Here is an 11579-nt window from a genome sequence, read left to right on the forward strand (position 1 = left end):
TGAAGATGTGCATGGTTTGATTAATAACAGATGCAAATTAAGTTGAAGATATATAATCCAATTAAGGCGTGAAGGTTGAGTGATGATTTGCTGATTAGATTAGCTCCTTTTGTCTATATCAATGGTGGGATAAAACGTGGGTAATAGCAAATACCTTAAAGAATTTGGATGTCAAGTTTTTGAAGATATTTTGTGAGGCACTTTTCCAGCTCCACTTTTTCTTCTTGGGGACTTTTGCTTCTTTCCAATATTTAGGTGGTCACTACATAGTGACTTATCGAGTGTGCTCCAAAACTTTTGGTGGGGTTTTGAAGAAAATGATGGATGGTGATGGCATTGTCGGCGATGGACACAGTTTTTCTTCATATAATAATGTTGATTGAAATACTTTCAATCCCGGAAAAGGTGCCCAAGAACTTAATTATTTGTACGTATGCCATGTGGGATATTAATTGTAACATACCATCCACTCACTTATTAGATTATCAACACGGTTTAATCTAGTTCATAGCTCGCTCTTGATTCAATCAAAAGCTGTAACTCATTTGATCTCGTACTCAACGAATTGCGTCCAATTCAGACTGATCAATGTGATGACAACTCCGATACAACTCTTAAATAGAATTTACTATTGAAAATCGGATTGAAAAAAAACAAGTGACAGAGAGGTTATATACACATGATTAAGATTGTACTTACGAGGTATGTGAAATTATAATACTTTTATCATGTGAGAAACACATATTTTTTTATTAATACGTGAAAAATACATGTAGAATTTTTTATAACTCTTTTAACACATTAGTATTTTCCGGACAATTTGAATAATTTTCTCCATCTCAACTCAATTCAAAGAAATTTTTTACATGAGTAATATAAAAAGAAAAAAGAAAAAAGAAAAAAGGCCTTCTGGAATCTGAACCCACGTGATGCTCAATCATTTGTATGGCGTGGTTTTGTCACTAGTTGCACCTGCAGCCTTCAACTGAACTCTCAATTGCAATACCATATTTATTTTAAAGTAAAAAAGAAAAAAAAGAAAAAGCAGTCATGCAATATCTCCTACGGTTGATTGTAATTCAGACAGCCATACAAAGGGGATTCTATGGTGGTCGGCCATTTGAATGGACGGACTACAAAGCTACACGTTAGTCGAAATTTTCATTCACTCTTCTTCTCTGGCCGTCCCTCAGCCAAAACTGAAAACTTCTCATTCACCTGACTCTCCTCAGACTTTTCCTCCCTAACATTCTCCGAAGCCACCAGGAAATGAAATGAATGGATCCAAAATCATCATTCCGGCCACCGGCCAATGAGAACGTACATGAGAACTTAAGAACAGATCTCTGGACTATTTACGTACATGGGGATCACATTCTCAAAGTTAAAACTCTTTTATTATGAGCAGATTTTAAAATCGGGGCTCTATGTACAAATTAATTGAGTTGGTTGAGATTTTGTCTTGTCATCTGTTATTATCGATCATCACTTAGATTTGAAGAATTCTATTGAATAGAATATGGTAAAAATTCTAAGAATTATATATAGTGTTGACACATAAAATTAATACTGACTACGTATACCTAATTCTCGATTTGGAATTTTTGCAAGACAACCAAATGTTAGAGTTGTGCGCCACAAGGTGCAAGGAGGGCAGTGGTGCAATCTCTGATGTTTAAGTTAATATATGTATAAAGTGAAAATGGAAAAAAGAAATGAAAATTAGAGAATGAGAACATACTTGAGCCTAGACTTCTACCGATCGACCTTATGTAGATTAAATACCATTTATGTCATGTGCCTTCATAAGGAAATTGTTGTCAAACAACCATTAATTCGGCTTCCAATTTGTGCAGGTGATTTTGATCCACCATCTTTAGTGAATTATCTTTCTTGAATGGGTGCATTCATTGCTTTTCATAGAGGATGGTTGCCTAATATGAAATTTCCCTTATAGAAGTATGCTTCATGGTTGAATTTTGGTGAGTTTATTTGTCATTTTGGAACCGCGTTTGGACTAGTTGTCCACTGACTTCAGCAGGTTAAGTCCCATACTTTCATTTCAGTTGCCCACTTTTCCTTGGGCTACTGGTATAGATTAGTCTGTGAACTTGGTGGGCCGAGCCCATACTCCCGTTCCATATAGTGTGTAGAGTGTTTTGGTAAAAATTATTATGCTTCGACACGTGTTTTCCCAATTTTGAAAAACATTATCCTTAATCTTTCAATTATTTGATTTAAAAGAAAAGAGAAAGTGATAAAGACATTTCACCATAATGCTGCTTCTTCAATCCCTATTGCTATTAATTTATTTAGCCATTGACAAAACGTAACGTGTATTAAAATACAAAGATACCGGAAAAGAGAAAGAGAAATCCAGCCCATTGGCCCATCACAGCTACATAATAATACATATCTTTATCTTCCCTCCTCATCCTCCTGCTGCCTCGTATTCTCCTCCTGGCTCCTAGCAAAGCTTACAGGCCCTTAGGAACTGCAATGGACCTGAAGAATTCCGAGCCAACCACCGTTTGCCACGTTGTGGCACTGCCTTCTCCCGGACGCGGCCACATCAACCCCATGATGAACCTCTGCAAGTCACTCAGCTCAAAGAAACCCGACCTTCTCATCACCTTCATTGTTACCGAAGAATGGCTCGGCTTCATCGGCTCCGACCCCAAGCCTGACAACATACGCTTCAGCACCGTCCCCAACGTGATCCCTAGCGAGGGCGGCCGCGGCGCCGACTCGCCCGGCTTCTACGAAGATGTTCTGAGGAAGATGAGAGCTCCGGTGGAGGAGCTCCTCGATCGGCTTGAACCACTACCAATCACTATTATGATCGCTGACACTTACATGAACTGGGCGATTGATATTGGGAACCAGAGGAACGTTCCCGTGGCCTCGCTTTGGACCATGTCGGCTTCGGTCTACTCCGTGTTCCACCACTTTGATCTCCTTGTTCAACACCACCATTTTCCGGTTGATTTTGCTGGTAAGTGTGTATTCAATTTAAATCTAATAAATTTTAAGTGTCTTTTTTTATTTTTATTAGTTTAAGACTAGCTAGTTTCAGTGTAAAAATAAAATGGTCTGTGATTGAAAATAAAATAATAATTAAACCACAACTATTATTTTGAAGTCTATCATGTACCCTTATAAATTAGTTAATTAGAAGCACATTAATGTATACTCTATATATATCTCTATGCAACAAACAACTTTATTTATTTATTTATTTATTTTTATCTTTTTGGTCAGCTGCTATAAGCCAACAAAAAGATATCGAAATTGTAATAGTTGTGGCCTGGTTGTCGGATGACGACCAAGACAGCTGTAGCATTATCCTCTCTACGTGGCTTACTGCATGCTGCTGGACTGCTGGAGTACTTGAGTTGAGTTGTTTTCATATATATATATATATATATATATAATTGCTCGATTTCTCCGTATATAAAAAATAATAATAAAAAAAAAAAAAATCCTCTATTGAAGAAATATTATAAAAAATAGTGATTAATATAATAAAATTGGATGCAAATATGATTTAAAACTTTTAAATTGGGTAATATCTTGATATCTTATACTATGGACTAAGAAATGAATCTCTCTTACAGTGGTATAATAGATTATGATGACTTTAGTTGCACATCCATTTGTAGATACGATAACATTACTAGATTACCACATTTTCCTGGATGCACTAAAAAGACTTTCGATATTGATCGAAATATTTTGGTTTTTTCAGCCATTGGAGACGAGCATGTGGACTATATCCCCGGAGTTTCTTCGACGCGGATGGCAGACCTTCCGACGTGTTTATATGGAAAAGGCCTAAAAGTATTGCATAGAGCGCTAGAAGCCGTCTCGTGGGTGCCCAAAGCACAATGTCTTCTCTTACCATCTGTGTACGAGCTTGAAGCCCAAGTAATCGATGCTTTGAAAGAAAATGTTGCAGTGCCAATTTATCATATCGGCCCTACCAGACCTTACTTCAAGCTTGAAGAAAATTCCTCCGCAAAAAGCTCCGGCGACGCCAACTACTTAGAATGGCTAGATTTGCAGCCCAGAGGCTCTGTTCTGTACGTCTCACAGGGGAGTCTGCATTCGGTTTCAAATTCCCAAATGGAGGAAATTGCTGGTGGGTTGAGCGACAGCGGCGTTAGATTCTTCTGGGTGACTCGTGGGGAGACTTCTCGGATTAACGAGCTCTGTGGGGAAATGGGGTTGCTGGTTCCTTGGTGTGATCAATTGAGGGTGCTCTGCCATCCTTCTATAGGCGGATTTTGGTCGCATTGTGGGTGGAATTCCACCTCGGAGGCTGTATTTGCCGGCTTGCCAATGCTTACCTTTCCGATATACTGGGATCAGGTGACAAACAGTAAGGTGGTTGTGGATGATTGGAAGATTGGGTGGAGAGTGAAGAAAGAGGTGGAGTCGGATAATTTGGTGGGAAGAGAAGAGATTGAGAGGCTTGTGAAGGGGTTTATGGATTTGGAAAGTGATGAGGGGAAAGAAGTGAGAAGAAAAGCAAGAGAGCTTCAAAAGATTTGTCGGCAGGCAATACAGAAAGGTGGATCAACAGATGCCAGCATTGATGCTTTTGTAAGTGAGATCTCATATTGTCACAAGCATTAAACAAATTTCTGTATGAGACATTCTGTAGACTGTAGCATGGGAAGCTCGGTTGGGACTTGGGAGGGCCTTCAGAAAATGAAGTTAAAATTCCAAACAAATTCAATAATTATGGAATAACCATAATTTTTCCTATTTTTTCTAAATTTATTTTTTTAAAATTTTTTACTTTTACACCCCTAAATACGACCCACTAATACTATCAGCCTACGAGGTAAACTGCCTAAAATTTTATTTTTTTCCTTTTATTCATTTGACAAATATATTAGAAACTCTTGCGGTTCAACGCGCCAAAATTAAATTCTCATTAAATTTTTATTTTTTATTTTTTATGTCAAAAAAATTTCTACCTTCAAAAATTTTCAACTGTAGTTAAATTAGTTAAAACGCATCATTTTGTCACATCAGCAATAAACATAATAATATTTTATTAATTTAATTTAAAAATTAAATAAATATTTAAAAAAAAATTAAAAAAAAAAATTGAAGGAGTGGCCGAAAGCCACCCCTCGCCATCCCCAAGAAGGCTACCCTAAACCACCTACCTAGGGGTAGCTCGCAGCCACCCCACCCCAAATGTCACCCCTAACCACCCAAGGGGTGGTCGTGAGCCACACCATTGGTGATTTAGGGTGGCCCGCAACCCACCCCTAGGGTGTCTGGCCACCGCATATGGGTTGGAGGTGGGCAAGGAGCCACCTCTTCAATTTTTTTTTTTTTAATTAGTTAATTTATTTATTTGTAGAATTAATTTTTAAATTTAATTAATAAAAAATTAATATGCTGACATGGTAAAACAGTGCGTTTCAACCAATCTAACAGCAGTTAAAAAATTTTGACGGTAAGAATTTTCTTAACGTTTAAATTGACCTAAAGAGTAAATTTTCGAAAAAAAAAAAATTTAGAGAGAATTTAATTTTAACATGTTGACTTAAGGACTTCTAATATATTTACTCAAAAAATAAAAAAATGACCATGATGGACCAAAACCTTTTAATTGGCTCGCTATTGCGTAGCGACGTTCACTAAGTAAGGAGACGACAGCGTTTTAGGGAATACAAAATATTATTACAAATGTTTTTTTTTTTTTTTTTTTTTTGAAGAATAACTTCTTGTCATTTATCATATAATCGCTTGATCTGTCTATACATAGTCCTGAATACACAAAGGAAAGCTTCCTATCCAAAATTGCTTCTCTCCATTAGCCTTTCGTGGTTCGTGTTGGACCCGCCACTCCTGCAGCCCACTTGAATTTAGTGGGCTCCATCGCACTATCTCGATAGCTGGAAGCGCGACATGTTTCGTACATTCACCCCCTTGTTCAGAAAGACCCCAAAGTTCATCTTCTTCCCTCAAAACTCAGCAGTCTGCCGCCTCAGTCGGTGTAAGGAAGAGAGAAATATTGCTTAAGAGCTATTTTCTCACCTCACTTCGTCCTGTTCCAGGGTTTGTCCTATTAAAGGTGCTTTCCATCAACGGTGAACGATCTACTTCAGGAGATGGATTCCGCCAAAACATATCCATCCACTGTCTGCCACGTGGTGGCGATACCCTATCCCGGTCGAGGCCACATCAACGCCATGATGAACCTCTGCAAGCTCCTAGCTTTGAAAAGGCCCCAACACATTCTCCTCACCTTCGTAGTCACCGAAGAGTGGCTCGGCTTCATCGGCTCAGACCCTAAGCCGGCTAACATACGCTTCGCCACCGTACCCAACGTCATACCTTCCGAGCTGGGTCGTGCCAAAGACTGGCTCGCCTTCGTGGAAGCCGTAACCACGAAGATGGAAGCGCCCTATGAGGAACTCCTGGACCGGCTTGAGCCGCCGGTGACAGCCATCGTGGCTGATACTTATGTGGGTTGGGCTATCGGAGTTGGGAACCGGAGGAATATTCCGGTGGCATCGCTATGGCCCATGCCAGCGACGGTGTTCTCTGTGTTTCACCATTTTGAGCTTCTCGTGCAGCACGGCCATTTCCCGATTGAAATGTCAGGTACGTCTAAGACCCTTATCTCAATCTTTTTTTTTTTTTTTTTGGCGTAACTTAGCCTTAATTAACGAAGATAAGGCTAGATTGATAGCCACGTGGATGAATTATTCTATGTATGGTCCAGCAGCAGCATGACTCCCAACCTCAAGAGCAAAAAAAAAAAAAAAAAGAAAATAGTAAAATTTTTTCTTGCTTTCTGTAGGAGTAAAAATATTAGAGAAAGTGTAAATTGGTACAATGATTGAGGAAACCACATTTTTTATTTGGAATGGTAAAAATATGAAAGAGGAGTCAAACTTATTTTTAATAGAGGTCAAGCCTAATTATATTGAACTTCATAAAAATATTTAAATGAAAAATTGAAAAATAGGGGAACCATGGCCCCCTTTGGTTTATTAATAGTTCTATCACTAACAATGATCGACCTCATAACAAACAAATAAATGGTAAAACTTCTCTTACCTTCAATTCGTTATGTGTTTTACGATGTTAATCTTGATTGATCAATTTGTAATGTAGGTTTTCTACTTTTCAGCCGATTTTAATTTCACCCCACCCCTACCGCTAAGAGTTTTGTCCACATCCACAGTTGGCGATTAGTCATTAGGGAAATTTTAAATTTTAAAGAAGATGATATTTTAGTCATTATGATATCCTCCATTAAGACTTATTGTTGAAAAATTAGATACCCGCATTGCAATATTTTATAATTTGAGGTTAATATTGTAACATTTGTGCACATTGAGGAATAAGTGAAGTTTCTCTTAAATAAATTTAGTAAAACTGAGCTTATAAATCTATGTACAACTTTGTAATAAAATGATTTATTGTATAATTCACCCTTTATATAGAACTTTTGTGAAATTACTATTTTGCCGTAAAGTAACTTGTTCCACGATAGTTGAACAACTTCATAGGTCATTCGAGGTGATAAGTCATGTCATTTGGCTGGTTCTAGGGGTGCTCAGCCGCCACTAAAGTCTGACTTTAGAGTGGTATGGCTACCTTTAATGCAAAATTGTTTCTTACATTGCTTTTTGTATGCTTCTTTGTCATGTGTTTAATTAAGAACGCGGAGATGAGCTTGTGGACTACATTCCAGGGGTGTCTGCTATGCGTATTGTAGATCTTCCCACCTTTATGCATGGTGATGGGCGAGGAGTCTTGCACCGAGTCTTGGAATATGTTTCAGTAGTGTCTAAAGCGCAGTATCTTCTATTCAATTCCGTCCAGGAGCTTGAAGCCGAAGTCATTGACACTTTAAAAGCAGAACTTCCTTTTCCGGTGTACTCTATTGGCCCTGCCATACCTTATTTTGAACTTCAAAAGAATTCTTCTGTAACAGATGATCACATTCATGGTGTCAACTATTTTCGGTGGCTAGATTGTCAACCTTCAGGCTCTGTCTTGTATGTTTCATTAGGAAGCTTTCTTTCGGTTTCAAGTGCCCAAATGAATGAAATTGCAAGTGGGCTAGGAGATAGTGGTGTTAGGTACTTGTGGGTGTTACGCAAGGAAAATGACCCGCTTAGAGATGCTTGTGCCGGTGATATGGGTTTAGTGGTGCCTTGGTGCGACCAGTTGAAGGTGTTGTGCCACCCCTCAATAGGAGGGTTTTGGACACATTGTGGATGGAATTCCGTATTGGAGGCTACTTTTGCTGGTGTTCCTATGCTTACTTTCCCTATATTTTGGGATCAAATCCCAATCAGTAAATGGATTGTGGAGGACCGGAAGGTTGGATGGAGGGTTAAAAAAGATGTGGGATTTAAGAATTTAGTGACAAGGGAAGAAATATCAAAGCTTGTGAAAAGGTTTATGGATCAAAAGAGCAATGAAGGGAATGAAATGAGGAAAAGAGCAAAAGAACTTCAAGAGGTTTGCCGAGGCGCAATTGTTGACGGTGGGTCATCTGAAACAAATCTTGATGCTTTTATTAAAGATATTTCAAAAGGCCATGATCATTAAGTAGATTGTTACATGTTATTTTTCAATGATGATTTAATTTATAGCGTATGACTGATGATTTCAAGAAGTTCATGTGAATTTGGAACACTTTAACCGCATATATGAATGGAACACCATTTTCACTGGTTTTCTCATATTGATACTGTAGAAATTTAAACGTTGGTTCTACTGTTCTACATATTATTTCTTTTATGTTTTTAAGTTAAAATTTTCTTGAGTTGCTACTGTAGAGTAGTTGCTTCAAAACTTGAAATGAAGAAGATTATGAAGGCCTTTGGCCTCTTCTTGAGTCCTATTTAATGTAAATTTTCACATGCACAATGAATGTACGACCAAGAAATCAATGTGCAAAATATATATATATATATATATATATAAATCAACTGCATCGTACGGTGTGGTGTATATCTCTTCTTAATCGATTGGCCAAACTTTGATGTAGGCTGCGTTTCATAAACAATTTCATTTTAATATTATTTTTTTCACCTTTTTTTTTTTTTTTTTTTTTTCCAAATATTTTCTTACTTTTTACAATACATTAATCACTTTTTATTATTATTCAAATAAAAAAATCACTACAAAATAAAAAATTTTCATTTTTTCATATCTAACATTGTTACTTTTTTTACATTAATCAATTTTTATTACCGTATCAAACCGCTGAAACTCCAAAGCCTTTTACCAAACTGCCCCTCAATCTTTGATACCACATGTTGGGTTTGTCGAGACTCCTACAATTTGAGATTCTATCGATATCTTTGCCTTTTTGTTATCTTTCCCCCTCTTCTTTGCACAATTTTACATGCTGGTAGGTTGGCCCTTTGCTGTTCCTGTTCATTGTTCAGCAACAAAAGACCAACCTGAAAAAAATAAAAGAAGAGAAAATGTGTTGATACTTGAAGGGCTGAGAAAAGAAAAAGAAAGCAAGAAAAATCTTGCCTTGTTGAAATGTTCCAGCTACAGCACATCACGTACGTGGGGCCAGCTTTTGTTTTGGCTATTTAAGTTGGTCAACAATGAATGCAATGAAAGAAAGAAGAAAGAAAGAAGACAAACAAAGCAGGAAGGAGCTACAGAAAATCAGTACAGCTGCAGGAAAAGAAAACGCGAGATAGAAAAAATAGGAACACAATTTTGTCTTTCAAGATGCCAACAGATGCGAGAGATGGAAAAGAGAACCACAGTGAGATAGGCTTTGCTGAACATGAGCCGGCACAAAGTAGCCTATTTGTATCTTATGCAATTTTCAGCCGGCCACAGCAGACGTGCATGTGTAACCAACAAGAAGACAAAAACTATATGAGAAACTCAATATTTTTATTTTGACCATGTTTGATGTTTGGGAATAATTTTATTCATTATTATTTTTGTTTATATCAAATGCTTACTTTTTGTTTGATTTGTTATAACTTGAATATATAGTGAATACTTAATCTCTCTTAACATCTCATTGAAATCAAATTTTTAATTTGCACTTAATTGTTTTATCTTTCGATCAGGAGAATTGATTCTCTATCTAGTTGGGTTAAAAATATCTTGAGAATACGTACGTAATGAATTATTAAAGCCCTAGTACTTTTCCCTTCAATTTTTTCTTTACCATTTTACTCCATATTTATTTTAATCTCTGCATTGCTCCACTTCTTAGTGGAAAACAAAAATCAACTCTTTTTTTTCTTTTGGCACGATAATAAAAATTTTACATGGTCCAACGACCAATGCTATATTACCCTTGTTTTTGCCTTTTTGTTGGTCAAATAGCGCCTCGTTAAATGGGTAATTCAAAAAATATAAGAGTAACGAGAATAAAGGATTGAGATTCTTTACAATTTCTTTTAAATTTATGATTCTCAAATTTATAAATCTTAAACATTCATCTCATTTAAACGTCTAAAACAAATTATGTTTAAGTATTTAATAAAAAAATTTAATGAAAAAATTACCCTCAAAGAATTTAATAAGTCATGTTTCCTTATAAATCATGAAATAAAGGTAATTCCGTGATTTAAGGAAGATTCTTTCGATTCTATTTGACCAGCACCTGCCGACATACTTTGTTTTTAAACTCAAAGCTATATATATTTCTCACCCGAGTTCGTCTTGTTCCGGGGTTAGTTCCAGTAAAGAAGCTTTCCATCAATGGTGAACGATCAACTTCCGGAAATGGATCCCGCCAAAACGCATCCACTCACTGTCTTCCACGTGGTGGCAATGCCCTATCCCGGTCGAGGCAACATCAACCCCATGATGAACCTCTGCAAGCTCCTAGCTTTACGAAGGCCCCAACACATTCTCGTCACCTTCGTGGTCACCGAAGAGTGGCTCGGCTTCATCGGCTCAGACCCTAAGCCGTCTAACATACGCTTCGCCACCGTACCCAACGTCATACCTTCCGAGCTGGGTCGTGCCAAAGACTTTCCCGGCTTTTTGGAAGCCGTAAGCACGAAGATGGAAGCGCCCTTTGAGGATCTCCTGGACCGGCTTGAACTGCCGGTGACAGCCATCCTGGCTGACACTTATGTGTTTTGGGCTATCGGAGTTGGGAACCGGAGGAATATTCCGGTGGCATCGCTGTGGCCCATGTCGGCGACGGTGTTCTCTGTGTTGCACCACTTTGAACTCCTCGTGCAGCATGGCCATTTCGCGAAGGAAGTGTTAGGTGCGTCTAAAATCCTTATTTCAATAAATTTTTTTTTGGTCCCGCCTGCTTGGCTTTTGGCCTTATTGAAGACAAATATAGGTAACTTAGGTGAATAGATAAATGCTACACCTTCTAAATTTTTTCTCTACAAATTAATTTTAAATAAATTGTCACCATCCTATGAATTAGTTACATTAATTGAAAACCAACTTTTTAGAGAAAAAAATTGAAAAATATAATACTTCTCGATCAGTAAAAAGTATATGTAGTTAGAAATTTGGTAAGTTGTAGAATAATGTTTGAACTTGTGACATTTAAATACCATATTAAATCACTATTTATT

General features: G+C 37.4%; 3 protein-coding genes across 3 annotated transcripts in view; all 3 read left to right on the plus strand.

Annotated features, from left to right (window-relative positions):
- Positions 1 to 2408: 2408 nt before the first annotated feature.
- LOC132164051 (UDP-glycosyltransferase 87A2-like) lies at positions 2409 to 4739 on the plus strand. The gene is made up of 2 exons (XM_059574460.1): positions 2409 to 2995; positions 3749 to 4739. The coding sequence occupies exons 1-2, from the start codon at positions 2500 to 2502 to the stop codon at positions 4636 to 4638; spliced, it is 1386 nt and encodes a 461-aa protein (XP_059430443.1). The 5' UTR covers positions 2409 to 2499; the 3' UTR covers positions 4639 to 4739.
- Positions 4740 to 5779: 1040 nt separating this feature from the next.
- LOC132164166 (UDP-glycosyltransferase 87A1-like) lies at positions 5780 to 8724 on the plus strand. The gene is made up of 2 exons (XM_059574603.1): positions 5780 to 6630; positions 7697 to 8724. Exons 1-2 carry the CDS (start codon positions 6135 to 6137, stop codon positions 8593 to 8595), a joined length of 1395 nt encoding a protein of 464 aa, XP_059430586.1. The 5' UTR covers positions 5780 to 6134; the 3' UTR covers positions 8596 to 8724.
- Positions 8725 to 10758: 2034 nt separating this feature from the next.
- The window catches only part of LOC132163164 (UDP-glycosyltransferase 87A2-like), a 1124-nt gene continuing 303 nt past the window's right edge, over positions 10759 to 11579 (plus strand). Inside the window, exon 1 of the mRNA XM_059573351.1 lies at positions 10759 to 11249. Within this exon, the coding sequence (XP_059429334.1) occupies positions 10759 to 11249 (491 nt within the window). The remainder of the gene's footprint in view (positions 11250 to 11579) is intronic.

Source organism: Corylus avellana, chromosome ca10 (assembly GCF_901000735.1).
Source record: "Corylus avellana chromosome ca10, CavTom2PMs-1.0".
Lineage (NCBI taxonomy): Eukaryota > Viridiplantae > Streptophyta > Magnoliopsida > Fagales > Betulaceae > Corylus > Corylus avellana.

Bases quoted from the DNA above. Each gene is read 5' to 3' on its own strand.
- LOC132164051 (XM_059574460.1), top strand. From the start codon at position 2,500: ATGGACCTGAAGAATTCCGAGCCAACCACCGTTTGCCACGTTGTGGCA. The intron at 2,996-3,748 runs GTAAGTGTGTAT...TGGTTTTTTCAG, and splicing joins TTTTCCGGTTGATTTTGCTG to CCATTGGAGACGAGCATGTG.
- LOC132164166 (XM_059574603.1), top strand. From the start codon at position 6,135: ATGGATTCCGCCAAAACATATCCATCCACTGTCTGCCACGTGGTGGCG. The intron at 6,631-7,696 runs GTACGTCTAAGA...TGTTTAATTAAG, and splicing joins TTTCCCGATTGAAATGTCAG to AACGCGGAGATGAGCTTGTG.